Source organism: Bactrocera neohumeralis, chromosome 5 (assembly GCF_024586455.1).
Source record: "Bactrocera neohumeralis isolate Rockhampton chromosome 5, APGP_CSIRO_Bneo_wtdbg2-racon-allhic-juicebox.fasta_v2, whole genome shotgun sequence".
NCBI classification, from domain to species: domain Eukaryota; kingdom Metazoa; phylum Arthropoda; class Insecta; order Diptera; family Tephritidae; genus Bactrocera; species Bactrocera neohumeralis.
Genome location: NC_065922.1, coordinates 4217108 through 4232664, shown reverse-complemented (window position 1 = coordinate 4232664; position 15557 = coordinate 4217108). Strand labels below are relative to the sequence as shown.

General features: G+C 40.3%; 7 protein-coding genes across 7 annotated transcripts; 5 read left to right on the top strand and 2 right to left on the bottom strand.

Moving 5' to 3' along the window:
• The first annotated feature begins 304 nt into the window (after positions 1–304).
• On the top strand, positions 305–3256 carry LOC126760379 (DNA-dependent metalloprotease SPRTN). Its single transcript, XM_050475970.1, has 6 exons — positions 305–527; positions 583–942; positions 998–1117; positions 1172–1538; positions 1598–2113; positions 2172–3256. Exons 1-6 carry the CDS (start codon positions 435–437, stop codon positions 3110–3112), a joined length of 2397 nt encoding a protein of 798 aa, XP_050331927.1. The 5' UTR covers positions 305–434; the 3' UTR covers positions 3113–3256.
• Positions 3113–3929, bottom strand: LOC126760398 (UDP-N-acetylglucosamine transferase subunit ALG14 homolog). Its single transcript, XM_050475994.1, has one exon. It carries the CDS (start codon positions 3840–3842, stop codon positions 3249–3251), a length of 594 nt encoding a protein of 197 aa, XP_050331951.1. The 5' UTR covers positions 3843–3929; the 3' UTR covers positions 3113–3248.
• A 2-nt stretch (positions 3930–3931) lies between these two features.
• On the top strand, positions 3932–5251 carry LOC126760393 (tRNA (guanine-N(7)-)-methyltransferase non-catalytic subunit wuho). The gene has a single exon (XM_050475991.1). The coding sequence runs from the start codon at positions 4025–4027 to the stop codon at positions 5180–5182; it is 1158 nt and encodes a 385-aa protein (XP_050331948.1). The 5' UTR covers positions 3932–4024; the 3' UTR covers positions 5183–5251.
• Positions 5235–6847, bottom strand: LOC126760392 (26S proteasome regulatory subunit 10B). Its single transcript, XM_050475990.1, has 5 exons — positions 6618–6847; positions 6438–6557; positions 5661–6381; positions 5458–5598; positions 5235–5391 (listed from the first exon to the last, which is right to left on the bottom strand). The coding sequence occupies exons 1-5, from the start codon at positions 6721–6723 to the stop codon at positions 5289–5291; spliced, it is 1191 nt and encodes a 396-aa protein (XP_050331947.1). The 5' UTR covers positions 6724–6847; the 3' UTR covers positions 5235–5288.
• A 402-nt stretch (positions 6848–7249) lies between these two features.
• LOC126760391 (acetyl-CoA acetyltransferase, mitochondrial) lies at positions 7250–8803 on the top strand. The gene is made up of 2 exons (XM_050475989.1): positions 7250–7275; positions 7335–8803. The coding sequence occupies exon 2, from the start codon at positions 7349–7351 to the stop codon at positions 8579–8581; it is 1233 nt and encodes a 410-aa protein (XP_050331946.1). The 5' UTR covers positions 7250–7275; positions 7335–7348; the 3' UTR covers positions 8582–8803.
• Positions 8804–8907: 104 nt separating this feature from the next.
• LOC126758144 (uncharacterized) lies at positions 8908–11103 on the top strand. The gene is made up of 4 exons (XM_050472218.1): positions 8908–8919; positions 9010–9416; positions 9478–10006; positions 10108–11103. The coding sequence occupies exons 1-4, from the start codon at positions 8908–8910 to the stop codon at positions 11101–11103; spliced, it is 1944 nt and encodes a 647-aa protein (XP_050328175.1).
• Positions 11104–11825: 722 nt separating this feature from the next.
• LOC126758142 (uncharacterized) lies at positions 11826–13839 on the top strand. Its single transcript, XM_050472216.1, has 3 exons — positions 11826–12193; positions 12269–12782; positions 12850–13839. The coding sequence occupies exons 1-3, from the start codon at positions 11826–11828 to the stop codon at positions 13837–13839; spliced, it is 1872 nt and encodes a 623-aa protein (XP_050328173.1).
• Positions 13840–15557: the final 1718 nt, after the last annotated feature.

Genomic DNA, 15557 nt, shown 5'->3' with positions numbered 1-15557 from the left:
AGTCCACATAAAATTTACCACTATTTTTCAAAACATAAATCGTTCTCTAAGAATGTGAAATATGTAAACAAATGCTTTCATATAATGTGCAAATTTATTCAAAAACTTATTGGCTCTCTAATTAATTGTTTACGTATGATAGTTGTGAGAAAATTATTATCCACTTTAGTGAATTCAAATTTCAATGTTTCTATATAAAGTATGGATGTTATGTCATCCTGTTTTAACACCATACAAAATTCAAGGATATCGGAAAGAAGTAGGGTGCCGAAAACATATGGTAGCACAATTTACATGTTAGTAAACATATATTCTGCGCGCGGTTGGCGAAAATATCTTTGTTAATTCCTTCTGTATCGCTTTTCTTGTTTGTGAATTAAAAATTCTTGTTTGATATGATTTGTGTAGTCAATTTTTTAAGTTAAATATTGAAAATGTCGAATGATCCAGATTTTTTAATGGCGCTTGAAATGCAAAAGCGATGGAACGCCGAATCAAGCACAGATTTGAATAGCAGCGATGGCAGCGTAGGTTTTTAGGCGTAATTTTGCTGTAAGATTTTTAAAATGTCTTCGCTTCTAGGAACCGGAGATTGTCAACTTTAGTATGCCCCCCCCTTCTAAGAAACCTTTACGTATAAAGCGTAGCAATCCGACATCAAACCAAGACGAAGATTACTTAAATCGTACGCAAAATCTTGTACACCCCCAGTGGGAAACGCTGGACCCTACACCAGATATATTCGCACTGTTTGGCGCTTTTGATGATAAATTTTTTCAAAGTCGCTTGAAATGTGTGACCCTGGAATGGAGTAAGCGTATGTATAGCTGTGCTGGAATATGTTATTCGCGGCGCAATCGTTTCGGTATGGATATCACTATCCGCTTAAGTGAACCTCTGCTCAAGTTAAGACCACGCAAAGACTTGGTTGAGACTATGTTGGTTTGTAATGCTGTATACTTGATTGTTTCAGTAAAAATTAAACGATTTCTTCCAGCACGAAATGATACATGCATACTGTTTTGTTTTGAATATACGGGAAGGAAACGGCGGTCACGGTCCAAATTTTAAAAAGATCATGTATGCAATAAATAAAGTGGCTGGTACCAACATAACAGTGAGTATATGTGCATAAATTTTCGTATCAGTGTTCTTACGTTAAGTATTTTAGGTATACCATACATTCCATGATGAAGTAGATGTTTACAAACAACACTGGTGGCGTTGTAATGGAAGTTGCCAAAATCGCGCCCCATTTTTCGGTTATGTGAAACGTACTTGTAATCGAGCTCCTGGTCCCAATGATCAGTGGTGGGCAGCCCATCAGGAGTCTTGTGGTGGCACTTTTATGAAAATTAAAGGCCCGGATAAACCGAAGAAGCAAAACGCCTCCAAAGAACCAAAGCAACCGCAAGGAAAAGATTTGCGGACGTTCTTCCCTTCTACAAACAAACAGATAAGCTCTACACCAAAACTGTCGGACGCCAATAATGTGAAAGGTTTTAATAATGGAACTTCTGGTTTTGGTGTGGTAAAAGGTGTGTGTTCAAATTATTCGCTCCCTATTTGCGCCTGCAAAGCTTTCATTTTTTTGTAGGCCCTATCAAAACAAACGGCGGCGGTACCCTTCTTTTGAACCCTAAGACAAAGGCACCAGTTGCGAAACCAATTGATCGTCAAACATCTATAGCCTCTGCTTTTCCACCGTCCTCTTATCCAGGTCTATCCAGTGATCCATTTAATACAAACACAATTTCTGGGTCTAATAAAACGCCAATTCGGCATACGTCAGCAGGTGGTAACTTACGAAACGTTATTGGCTTTGCGAATCTAAATGGTAGTCCCGGCGGTAATAGTGGTGCCGCTGGCCGTGTTAATGCAAATAGCAGTGCAAATGCCGCTTTCAGTGGTAGTGGTTGTCAAGTAGGTGCCAAGGGTCATTCGAGCTCAAGCTCCAAAAATGATTCAAGTGGGGAGGTGGATCGTAATCATTTACGCGAGTTATGGTTAAAGCGTTTCGATAAAAATAAAACAAATAGAAGTTCAGATACCACGATAGAAAACAATAAGAAAAATTCTCGTTTCCTTGAAAGCGATGCAGAAGCGCCAGCAGGTGAGCGAACTGTACAATTAATCACAATTGATCTTATGAATTATTATTTTTATTTAAGGTGATGGCAAACGTAGACGGCTGTCCAACGATAGTTTGCAAACAGTTGACACATCAAAGAAACCTAAAACTGAGGATTGGCTAGTTTTAGACGATGATATAATGTTAAGAGACACGCCTACGGAGACTATTGCCATTCTCTCGGATGATGAAAGTGAGTCCGATGATAACGAAAACGGTTTTGCGGTTGAATTGCCGAAGCGGTCCACCCCGCTAACAGCAGATGAACGACATAAAGTTATCAAAGATGAGATTCTTGAAGACACTGATGATTTGTTGGATGAGGATATCATTCTTATTGATGATGAGTATGATGACAATGCACAGGACGACAATAATGAAATGGCTAATATATCAGCTGCTGCGGAATTAGCAGACACTTCTGTGATAGATGAATTCTTTGGCGACGATACAATGTTGAAGGATTTCAATAGAGAAAATGACGTCAAACCTTCTGGGTCCTATCATTTTCCCAACCCTAACGATGACATCATTACTTGCCCAATTTGTCAAGGTAAAATGAAACGGTGCTTATTCGCTGACCATATGGACGGTTGTACTGGCATAGCGATTAAAATTGTTGCACCCAAGCATTTCCTGAAAAAATTATCATCCACATCTCGACCATTAAACCCAACGCGCACACCACGCCCTTCACGTAAAGATATTCTTCGAAAAGCAGGTTATTCCGAACAAGATTTAATTAACCTTACTTCTACAAGCGATGATGAGTTTTCCAGTAGCAGCAGTAATATCAATCTAAGTTCACCGAACAGGCCAGAGACCAATTCCACAAACGCTGGCTGGAGTCCAGAGGACATGGACACAAGGTTATATCGTCAAAGAAATATTCTAAAAAGTACAATTCAGTGTCCCAATTGTGGAAAAGAGGTTGAACAAGACACTATCAACGATCACCTTGACGATTGTCTCTCTCCCTAGTTGATTTAAATTTTATGAGTTTATTATTATTTATGCTTTTTTACAAAATTTTGTTATGTTAAAGTTCTTTATAATTACTTGTACGGCATCATTAGAACTTCCAGGCCTTGCTTTTCACCAAATAAATTATACAAGTTCACATAATTTTTCCGAAGTACTTTACGTTGTAGGCGTTTTTATATTTTTCGGCTAGCGCCGGCCATTGGACCACCAGTAAGTCAAGAAAAGGTCGAAGCAGTTTGCCGCTGAGTGATAGTGTACGCACTCTGCACCAACTCTCCACAAAGACGATTTTAGTTTTACTTGGCAAGCGCCTAATTCGTCTGCAAATATAAGTTGCAACACAAAATGGTACACAGGTGCCTGGGCCGTTGCAAAGTAATAACTTGGGCTGACCACTCCAAACAAGCCAAAAGCTCCATAATAATGCCCAAAGAGTTGTAAATACACTACTGAGGTAGCTCTGCCCCACTTTGCGACTACGAGGTACATAAATAAATGATGTATCGTCTAGTGCCACACCAACCTTTTGCATGGCACTGGTTATTCTGCTTCGGGAAGTGATATCGTCGTTGGCTATAATATATCGGAGTGGGTTGTAAATTTCCTTGCCCCTAGCGGAAGTCAGAAGCGCCATATTTATAGTGCACATTTCGGCGGTGTGTCCTCCAGAACCCAATACAATATAAACAGGATACTTGGTCTCATTTTGTTTATTTGGCGAAGTCATTTCCTCAAATTGTTTTCCTTTTGTTTAGTTGTTGGCCGGTGTAAACAATGAAGTCAGCTGCTTGCGTGATGACAAATCATTGCCATTGTGAACTGTCATAGAATCATATGTATGTCAATAATTGGGGTAAATTGCAACGTTAACATTTGTGCTTATTTTCGTAAAAATATTTATATACAATAATGACGACGCTTTTTTATGCCGAACCTGAACTGGTAATTGCTTTGAATAAAAAAGTGATTTTCGTAAATCCAAACGATTTACAAATTTTTAAAGAAATAGAAATACCCAAAGATTTGACTGAAGTCGGTCTGAAAGCCCCAAAAGGTATTGCTGATACTGACGGCGAGGGTGGCAGTGAACAATCTAAAGAGACGAAAAAATTAAAAGAAGTGAAACCAGAATTGCCTAGCATTCTTCATGTCGAAGTCTCTCCGGATCATTGCTTATGTGCTATAACTACTGCAGGTCAAAAGGCTGTCTTGCTCTACCAATGCCGTCCTGAACACGCTAAATTAGTGTCAGTGAGACCACTGGCACGTGCTTCAAGTGCTCTAACATTTAGCAAAGACTCTAAAATGCTTTTGGTGACAGATAAGTCAGGAGATTGTTATAAATATGATTGTATAAATTTCGAAGAGGAACCGCAACTCTTACTCGGCCACCTCAGCATAGTCTACGATGTATTATGGACGCCAGATTCTAAATATATTATCACTTGTGATAGAGATGACAAAATCCGTATAACTAATTATCCTGAAACATATGATATACACGGCTATTGTCTTGGGCATAAAGAATTTGTTTCTGGAGTAGCATTTTTGAGTGACGATACCATTGTTTCCATATCCGGAGATAAAACTTTACGTATTTGGAACTTCGTCAGTGGCCAAGAAAAGTCCAAGATTGATCTGCCAGCACCTGCTTTAAGACTTTGCTTGCGCCCGAATATTGAAAATAAATTTGAAGCCGCTGTATTGTTATATCAACCGGATGAAAGTGTTGGTATTTACGAAATTAGTAAAAGCGGCGAGGATCAATGGCTTATAAAGGAGCTCACAAAACTTAATTATCCGGATGTGATTATAAGCAACATTTGTTTCGTAAATGAAAGGCTTTATGCAACTGGTATTGTTGATGAACGTTTTAGCTTGAAAATATCGAACATTGCGGATAGTCAGCCAATAATATCAACTGACTGGATTGATATGATAGAGGAGCGGTTCAGGTCAGAAGTGTGGAAGCCTGAAGATGTGTCGGCCTGGTTTAAGAAGCGATATGACAATGTGAGTGATTATCTAGAACGCAAGAAACGTCGGATTGAGGAAAAGCAAAAATAGTTTTTGAATTAACCAAATTTTTTCTAAGAAATTATTTTTTAAATAAAATATATTTTTTAAATCGAGAAATTTGTAGAAAATTTTATTTTTCTCATATCTATCTAATTTATACAGGTTTGTAATCCAATTTGCTCTCTAATTTTTTGTTGTCAGCTACCTTGCGAACAGCTTTCATAAAGTCTTCCTGTATAACATATTCGCGATCAGCTCTAAAAAAATATAGAAACAATACGAGTAAAAACAAATAATAATATTTGTAGTTCATAATTTGTTACCTGATGGCGAAGAGACCTGCTTCCGTGCACACATTTCTTAAATCAGCACCATTAAAATTGTCAGATAACTTGACAATAGCTTCATAGTCGATCTCGCCGTGCTTGGCAATTTTTGCAGCATGAATTTTAAGAATTTCCATTCTATAAAAAAATGTACTTTCAATTTTAAAAAATTAAAATATATAGATATTAAAGAGACATACCGAGCTTGCTCATTAGGTAGTGGTATTTCAATTTTACGATCTAAACGACCAGGACGTAAAAGAGCAGGGTCAAGCGTATCAGGACGATTGGTAGCCATTATCATTTTAACTTGACCTAGGGAATCAAAACCGTCCATTTGATTCAACAGTTCCATAAGCGTACGCTGAATCTCACGATCAGCTGATGTGCCCTCGGAAAACCGACGTCCTCCAATTGCATCGATTTCATCCATAAAAATAATACAGGGTTGATGATCGCGGGCGTAGTTGAACATCTCTCGAATGAGACGTGCACTCTCACCAATATATTTATCGACAATAGCTGAAGAGACAACTTTCAAAAAATTGGCATCCAATTGGGAAGCTACTGCTCTGGCTAGTAAGGTCTTTCCTGTGCCAGGTGGTCCGTACAACAGACAACCCTTTGGTGGTGTAATACCAACGCGCAAGAAAAGTTCTGGATTTAACAGTGGTAGTTCAATAACTTCACGCAATTCGCGAATTTGTTCAGAAAGACCTCCAATAGCAGAATATTTCACCTCTCCTGGATCTTCATGAGACATGTTGTATACTAGAGGGTCTACTTCTCGCGGTAGATATCGCATGATAGTTAGGGTTGTCATATCCAAAGCAACACGAGTGCCGGATTTCAACTTGGTCTTATCCAATTGCCTTCGGCAACCTACTACATAGCGTGGTCCATTTGTAGCTTTGACAATAACTATAAAAAATAATTATTTATAAAGAGCTAATATTGCACCGATATGTAATACCTACATTTATCCTCTGTTAATTGTTTAAGAACTTCACCGACAATTTGGCCAACACTTTGCAATGCTTTAAGATCGTTTTCAGACTTGTCATATTGCTTGGTAAGTTCTTTTATTTCCTCACGCTCTAGAGATTAGCATAAACAAGGTTTAATTTGAGTCTATTAGGTGTGGGATAAGTGCTTACTTTCTTTAAGACGCGACTCAACTTCCTTATGCTCTAGCAGTTTTTTTCTATATTCCACCAGTGCTTTCTCACGAACGCCTTCTGCTGGCACGGCTCCAGTAGTCATTTTGATGGAAAATTTATCCTTAACAACTTAATTTGCAAATTATTTAATAATTTTCGTTTTTAGTTGAGTGAATCTGCAAATTTTACTTGTGTTCTTGTTCTTCTCCAAAATAAGACATTTGTCATTTCATTTCTTCCATCGTTCACAGTTGACAGGTAAGGAAGTGTTAGGAAAGCTCTTGGTAGCGTTGCCAACTCCACTCGAAATGGTTCAAAAAGTATGAACTGAATTATTTGATAAATAAAACAAAATAACTAAATTGATTATTTTAAAGATATTCGAAGTAGAACTTACAATTATTATGTCATATGATATAGATTATCGTTTATATATTTTACCTTTTTATTTAATTGTGATATGCTTTATATATATATTTTTTTTAATTATTACATTAATTTATAAATATTAAAAAGTGATTGTTTAAAACAGCACCATAGAATATGAACATAACAACAACTATGTAAAACATCTCTGTTTTTAATTAGTTATGCAATATTTGACAGCTCGGAAAAATACATTTGGATTCTTACTGGTAAACCTGTTGGGCCGAAGGTCACTATATTTTAGAATAGGTGGTATTCAAGTTAATAATTTAGAGTATTTTTTTTTAGCAAACACCACCGAAATGGCCGCATTCTTGCAAGCTGCACGTTCGCTTTGCGCTCAATCACGTAAATTTAGTTCGAAAATAAATGAAGTGGTTATTGTTTCCGCCACCCGTACACCAATTGGTAGCTTTCAAAGCCAATTGGCACCTTTATCGGCGACCCAACTAGGAGCAGTAGCAGTTGAGGCTGCGGTACAACGCTCCGGTATCAGCAAGGACCAGGTAGATGAAGTTATTATGGGTAATGTCGTATCTGCCGGCTTGGGCCAAGCACCCGCACGCCAGGCAGCGATCTTTGCCGGCTTGCCTAAGAACGTGTGTTGCACAACAGTGAACAAGGTGTGCTCTTCTGGTATGAAAGCGGTAATGTTGGGAGCACAGTCGCTGATGCTCGGCCAAGCAGAAATTGTAGTTGCCGGAGGAATGGAGTCCATGTCGAATGTACCATATTACATGAAACGTGGCGCTACACCCTACGGAGGAATCCAACTAATCGATGGTATTGTCTTTGATGGTCTCACCGATGTCTACAACAAATTTCATATGGGCAATTGCGCAGAAAATACAGCCAAGAAAATGGGTATAAGCCGTCAAGAACAGGATGAGTTTGCTATACAATCGTACAAGCGCTCAGCAAAAGCATGGAGCGAAAAAGTATTTGATGCTGAAATCGCACCAGTAAAAATACAATTAAAACGCAAACCGGAAGTGACAATCACCGAAGATGAGGAATTCAAACGCGTCAATTTCGACAAATTTGGTCAACTCTCAACCGTATTCCAGAAGGAGAATGGTACGGTTACAGCCGGAAACGCCTCCACGCTAAATGACGGTGGTGCTGCCACAGTGCTGATGACTGCTGAAGCCGCCGAACGCTTAAAACTGAAACCAATTGCACGTATAGTAGCTTTCCAGGATGCCGAAACAGATCCAATCGATTTTCCCATTGCACCCGCCTTCGCCGTGCCAAAGTTGTTGCAGCGTGCCGGCATAAACAAGCAAGATGTTGCCATGTGGGAAATCAACGAAGCTTTCTCGCTGGTAGTTTTGGCTAATATAAAGAAACTCGACATCGACCCAGCCAAAGTGAATATACATGGCGGTGCTGTGTCCATAGGCCATCCAATCGGCATGTCAGGTGCCCGTTTAGTGACTCACCTATCGCATGCTCTGAAACCTGGCGAGTTCGGTTGCGCTTCCATCTGCAACGGTGGCGGTGGCGCCTCCTCCATTCTTTTGCAAAAGCTGTAAGAGCAAAAGGAAAAATGTGAAAAATATTAAAAAAACCCAGAAGTGCATTTATTTTTATAAAGTTTTTATAACAATTCGATTTAAGCTAAAAGCTACTACATATTTACATAAAGAAAAACGTGTCATACGCACACACATGTGCTTTTTAAAATTTTTGTATCATGTTGAAACAAATAAAGTCAATTATTAGGTAATAAAAATTTTGCAAAGCAATAACATCGATTTCTGTATTTTGCGTTAATAAAACCAAAATATTACAACGGATTTATATTAGGCATCGGAGTCCACTATTTTGACTCTGTACTATATGGATTTTCAGATGATTAATGGCTGCAGGGGTGCGCCTAGTGTCAGCCTTACCTTTCAAAGTTCATTAGAGGCCATTCCACGAATATTATAGGCTTTTAATTTAATGGCACTAATGGTAGGTAAATCGCGCAGTTAGAGGCCCAGTAAATGAAATTTTCTGTTTAATTGCAATTGATATGTGGTCGACGATAGTGCGTGTCGCAATTTCTGCCTGCCTGTTGCCGCTTTGCTGCGTGCAGGCTTATGGGGCAGCCAACTTACCAACCACAAGCACGCAGTTTTCTCATATGTTCGGTGCAATCCTGCATTACCAAGCGAACTTCTTCAGGAAACATACGAAGAGTTATTCGATCTCGATGCGCACAAGAGAGGACGGAGCTGTTGATTATTTCATCGACTTGTTGACGTCGGTCTTAAAGACCGCAAAGGAAATGAAGGTGGAGATCAATGTACATGAGGGTTTGCCCAAGGCGAAGAATTTCGACTTATACAACATATTATTGATCGACTCGTACGAAGCGCTTGCGTAAGTCAAGACATATTGCATAACCCTTGCAAATGTTATCGTTATTCAAATATTCTTTCAGTGACATGGACCCTGGGTTTCACGCCCAGCGAAATGATTTCAGCGAATTCTATTTGATGATCATGCCTCCGGTTACTAATCGTTCTCATCTAATGTCGGAATTATCGGAGATTTTCGATTATTGTTGGCTTCACTATATTTTAAATGTCGACGTGCTCGTGGAAGTTAACGGCACCGGTATAGAGCTTTATACGTACTTTCCGTTTTCGCGCGAGCGATGCAAGAGCACTCTACCGATTCAATTGAATCGTGGTAAATCCGTTACTGAGATGAGCACCTCAGCACTGTTCCCTGATAAGGTGCGAAACTTTTACGGTTGCACCATAATGGCAGTTCTGTGGAATGTGCCCCCTTATGTAACGCTGCCCGATCCCGAGCAGGGTCAGTTGCAGTATGGTGGTATGGAAGGCGAACTTTTAAATCTTTTGATAACTAAATTAAATTTTGATGTGAATTATAAGACGCCGCCTCGCAACGAGCAACGTGGGTTGGTAATGTCCAACGGAACCTTAACGGGGGCCATTAAAATGGTGCGTATATCCAAGTATTTATTTAAAAAAAAATTTACAATTTTTGGTAGGAATGACAGCAATCCTTACCTTTGCCCGTTCTTTCGTGTTTTCTATTTCAGTTGAGTGAAAAATCGGGCGACCTAAGTTTGGGTTGCTTTCGAAGTACACTGGAACGTTCAACGGTGCTCACCTCGTCGTTGACGTTTTATCAAACCAATCAAGTACTCGCCGTATTAGCGAAGCAAGAACCTTGGTCCACGTACGAAATCTTAACGTATCCCTTCAATATTTACGTCTGGAGTTCCTTACTGATCTTCTATCTATTGCCGATATTCCTAGCTTTTATATTACATCGTTTAAGCCTACGCCTCTTATACTTTATCTTTGGCATACTGCATATCAGAGAGATGATTTTCATGTGGACGGGTATTCTTCTGGCTCAAATAGCAATACCCGAACCGTCGTCAAATTTTGCGCGCTATATATTCGTCATGTGGCTCCTACTAACCTCAGTGTTGCGGTCTTCCTATCAAGCTCTACTCTATGACTTTTTCAGTACGCAAAAGCTCATCTCGGCACCTGCGACCTTGGACCAGCTGATTCACCGTGGATACAAGTTGGTTGTGACAGCGTCCACCGCCGACTCTATGTCCAAAATTAAGGCAGTGGAAAGTCGAGAGATTGAACTACTGATGATGAATGTTAGCGATACCGATGTGTACTCTGTTTTGGAGGATAATCCGGAGAAAAACTTGGCAGCATCCACGCCCAGTGATTTTCTCAGATACTATATGATCAGTGAACAGAAAAACGGTAAATTCATTATATTGAACGAGGATATCTACGAACATCATATTTCCGTCTACTTTACGAAACACTCCTACTTGGCAATGCCGGTGAATAGAATACTGCGAAATTTACGCGCGAGTGGCATAATCAATCACTGGTCACGGCTGTTTGTTGGGGAAATACATGCGAATAAAGAGGGGCTAGATTTACATAAGCCATCCTTGACGCTAACACAGCTCTACGGTATATTTGAGGTTCAATGTTATCTGTGGGTCATCGCATTGGTGGTATTCTTTGTCGAGTATGTGAGGGGAAATGCCGAGTAAATTCCGAGAAAATTCTTATGAATATTATAACTGTATATGTCCAAATAATAATGATTTAAATATATCAGAATCAGGATAGGATTCCTATCAACAGAAATGTCGGTAATTACTTGATGAGTACTAAATCATAACCGATACTGTGGTTTGGAGTCAGCTTAGGAGAGTTTCCCACTATTTTATATCTGACCGATCTTACTCTACGTCTGAACTCGGGACTTTAAGGCACCTAGGGAAAGACTCTTGGATATTAGGAAAATACATCGCAAAATATTCGTCGACGAGTAGCCGAGGAGTGTTTGGTCTCCTAAGAAATTATTAAATCTGACTAATGGCGTGACTTAAATAGGTCGAAAATATTTTAGAATACACTCGCATTACTATAATCCCGAAAATCGGGCGCAAGACTGTCACTTTATATGTGTACTCGTCCTGTGTACATCAATAACACTTAACTGTTGTTGTAGTCCTCGCAAAATTCCGGTTTCACTTTCATCCACTTGTCCGTGAGTTAGTGATAACAGCGATTTAATTATATTTTTATGGCGATTTTGTGGAATTATGTTAATAATTCCATTAGCAAAATTATAGAAAGATAACCGAGTGTGTTATTAACAAAGTGTGTGGCTTTTCATATAAAAGAGAATCTCGAGGCTAGCGGATGTTCATTGCTGTTAATTTTTTGGGTACGGTCGAACCAAGTTAAGTTCTCCGAGAATTTCGAAATGTGTCCTAAAACGGTTTTGTATGTCGCTGTATTTCTATCGCTGCTCCTCGGTGGTAATGCTATGTTTGCGCAAAGAAAGGGCCTGGAAGATGGTCCCGACTACGCAGAGATTGCTGGAAATCTCTCTGCCGCTATTGTGGAGATGGTGCAGAGCAGCTTTATCGGCAACCGAAAGGTGCTCACATACAACCTCTACGCCTTTGTTCAGCAGCCGGAAAGGCGTTACTTGTTCGATGACATTATGGAAAATGTCCTGCGGTCATCGGGTAAAAACGCTACAGTGCGTATTGGTATGGGTGAACCGGTGCCGGGCGATCATGAACGTCACTATAACGTACTGCTGGTCGATTCGTCGACTTCATTAAAGTTCGTGTGGAGAGCGTTGATCAATTTTTGGTGGTACTTAACATAGCTTTGTTCTTTTCTGCTTCAATCCTGTAGCTCGCTCTATGCGGAGTTCGCCAAGTATCACCTCTACACGAACGGCTACTTCGTTATTGTCTTACACACCTTCGACTCGGCGCATTACTATGATGTGCTCTTCGAAATATTCGAGCTTAATTGGTTTTTAGGCATAGTCGATGCCAATGTCTTGGTGTATGCGTTGACCAACTTGTCGCTGCTCTACAATATTCACCCCTTCAATGAGTTCCATTGCAAAGGGTTGGCGCCGACTATAAGCAACCGCTTCACCAATTCACGGTGGTGGCATACGAACTTCTATCCCGACAAACTGGCGGACTTACATGGCTGTGCTCTGGTTTGTGCCACTTGGGAGGAAATGCCATACCGCAGTTTGAAGGAACAGAGCGGCGAAGTCGGTGCACTGGCAGGCATTGAAGGCAAGCTGTTGGAATATTTGGCAATAACTCTAAATTTTTCTTTGAAATTTCGTTTGCTTAACGACTACGAGAGCTCGCATACCCTGGATAAGAAAGGTGTGGTTTTTAAAGAGGTGAGCATAAAACATTTGAAATTAGTCACATGTTAATCTGTTAACCAATTTAATCACCTCCAACAAGCTTATTGCGAACGGAACTGATTTCGTAGTTGGTGCCTTCCCATATAGAATGCCAGCTAAAGACGACATTTTCACGCCCACATTTCCTTATTTCCTCAGTAGTTTGAACTTCATTGTCAACTCAAACCTGGAGCCCTATTCGCCGTTTAGAAAGTTATTTCTACCATTTAGAAGCCACATTTGGCGTCTGCTGCTGTTCATCTACCTGGGCGTCTTTGCGCTTCGGCTGATTTTTTCATTGATGGGCGTATCACGAAGTCACTTTGTGTTTGGCGTTACGAATCATATGCCGGGAATAAATATGTTTAACGTTTGTTTGGGCGGAGCACTCCCACCCCGTCAGGTGCCACGGCGAAATTTCGCACGGTACGTTCTAATGCTTTGGCTAATAATGACTATGTTGCTGCGCAGCTCTTACCAGGCGTTCTTGTACAACCTGATTAAGTCCAATATAGGTCGACCGCCACCGAATACAATTGAGGAGTTGCTACGTCAGAACTACCAGCTGCTCATGACCGAAGATGTATTGGCCACTATAAACGACTTGCCCGTGATTTCTTCGAGCGCGCAAGTCTTGAACATATCGCGTACCGACAGTTTCGAATTGGTGCGTCAGTCAGATCGGCGCATTGCCATACTGACGCCATACGAATATGTGGGTTACTTCAAGCGTTACAATTCGTCCTTTACCAAGGGCGTCCACGTGGTTGAGGAACGGGTGTTTACGCAACAGTTAAGCTTCTACATGGCGAGCAATTCCATGCTCTTACATCGCTTCAATGACATCATTTTGCAATACATCACGGTGGGTTTGTGGGAGAAAGGGGTTAGAGAGCTGCTGGATATGAGTCTGCGATTTGACGGTGGATCCGAGGAACCAATAGCAAAGGTTACGGTGCAACAAATGTCCGGAGCTTGGTATGTTTGGCTTACCGGAAACGTTCTGAGTGCTTTTGTTTTAGTCGTTGAAAGGCTTTGGAAATGGGAGTAAACATCCCAAGTGGTTACTAAATGTAAATGTCTCATTAAGAGAACTTTCAAATAAAATTATGACTGTGTATATTTAGGTTTGCACGCATCGTAAAAGCTTTCCTACCTTTTATCTATTGGAGATATTTTTGAAACTGTTTTGGAAAAAAACTGTTGAACTGTTATTTTATTCGTAATTTATAGAATATATTATAATAGAGCCATATGCAGAAGTTCATGCAAGTGAGGAAAGTTCTCTGAGCGCCATTTACTTGGGAGTGGGTCTGGATCGATTCTTTTACATATGACTCAAGCAGCTCACGACTTCCGGTCTTAGACCAAGTACCTTCTAGGTAGCCAAAAGCAACCGTTTTAAGGCGAGCTAAAGTGAGAAGACGAAAAATCCCTGCCCAGGGTTGTGCGCATTAAGGATATCGATTTAAGGGCATGCATCCCTGTTCCCTAATTGGGAAGGTGCCGCTGCCCAGCTGATTGATGTCGTAAGAGTAAATGCTAACATCACCACCTGAGACAAGTAGATTCTTGCGACATTTAACTACAGCGGTCATATAAAGGAGCGCAAATTAGGTGTGGGATTCATGGTGGGAGAGAGACTCCGTCGCCGAGTCCTGACATTCACCCCGATGAATGAACGACAAGCCACAATCCGTATCAAAGCGAAATTCTTCAACATATCGCTGATTTCCCAAGTTCCGACGGAAGAGAAGAAGGATGTGACCAAAGATGCCTTCTATGAGCGCTTGGAGCGCACCTATGAGAGTTGCCCCCACCTCGTACTTGGCAAATTTAACTCCAGGGTGGGCAAAGAATGTATGTATCTTTGGCACAACATATATTCAGCCTTCATGATGAAACATCCCCTGATGGGTTGAGGCTGATCGACCTCGTAGGTGCCCAAAATATGGTTATCTGTGGTACCAGACTCCAGCATAAGAAAATTCATCAAGCTACCTGGCTGTCTACGGATCGAAAAACCACCAACCAGATCGATCATGTTGTGATAGACGGAAGACAAGTCTCCAGTGTGTGAACGGTTCGAGGTCCTGACATTGACTCGAACCACTATATTGATGCAGCCAAGATACGCACCGATACGCACCCGCCTCATAACTTGCACTCTTGCTCTCTGAGAGCATCTCGGTATAAGGGAACTGTGGGGGAGTATTTGAAGCTCCTTACTTGTTGCTTTTTATAGAACACTCCTCCAATTGAAGGAAAAGTTTCGGATCTGATTTCACATTCAGGTGCGAAAGACTTTATTTCTCTCTACTCAACTATTAATAACTCAAAATAATACACTCAATAAGGTCGAATTAATTAGGTCGTAATAAGATAATCTCTACTGATTACCCTGGACATAGCTATTTCAATGAGGCATCAAAGGTTTTGTCGAACGAATGACTTGAAAAGAGAAAGTGCAATACCCAAAAATCAACGGAACCTTATCTTTATGGCTCCAAACCAGGACTGTTCAGATATTCACTATGTGACAGAACATAGAAAATGATCGGAATAAAAGCAGCTTCATTGGTTTAACTAGTAAGTAGATCTTTTGCCTTTTCTTTAGGTGTGATTCATAGTTAAATGGATATAAGACCTTCTAGCAGCTACGTTAGCATTCGTAACTGATAAATAATAACATAGTCACCACACAAATTATCCAATTCCTTCCAAATTACCACTAAGTATCCAATACAAATAACTGTAACTCTTCAGATT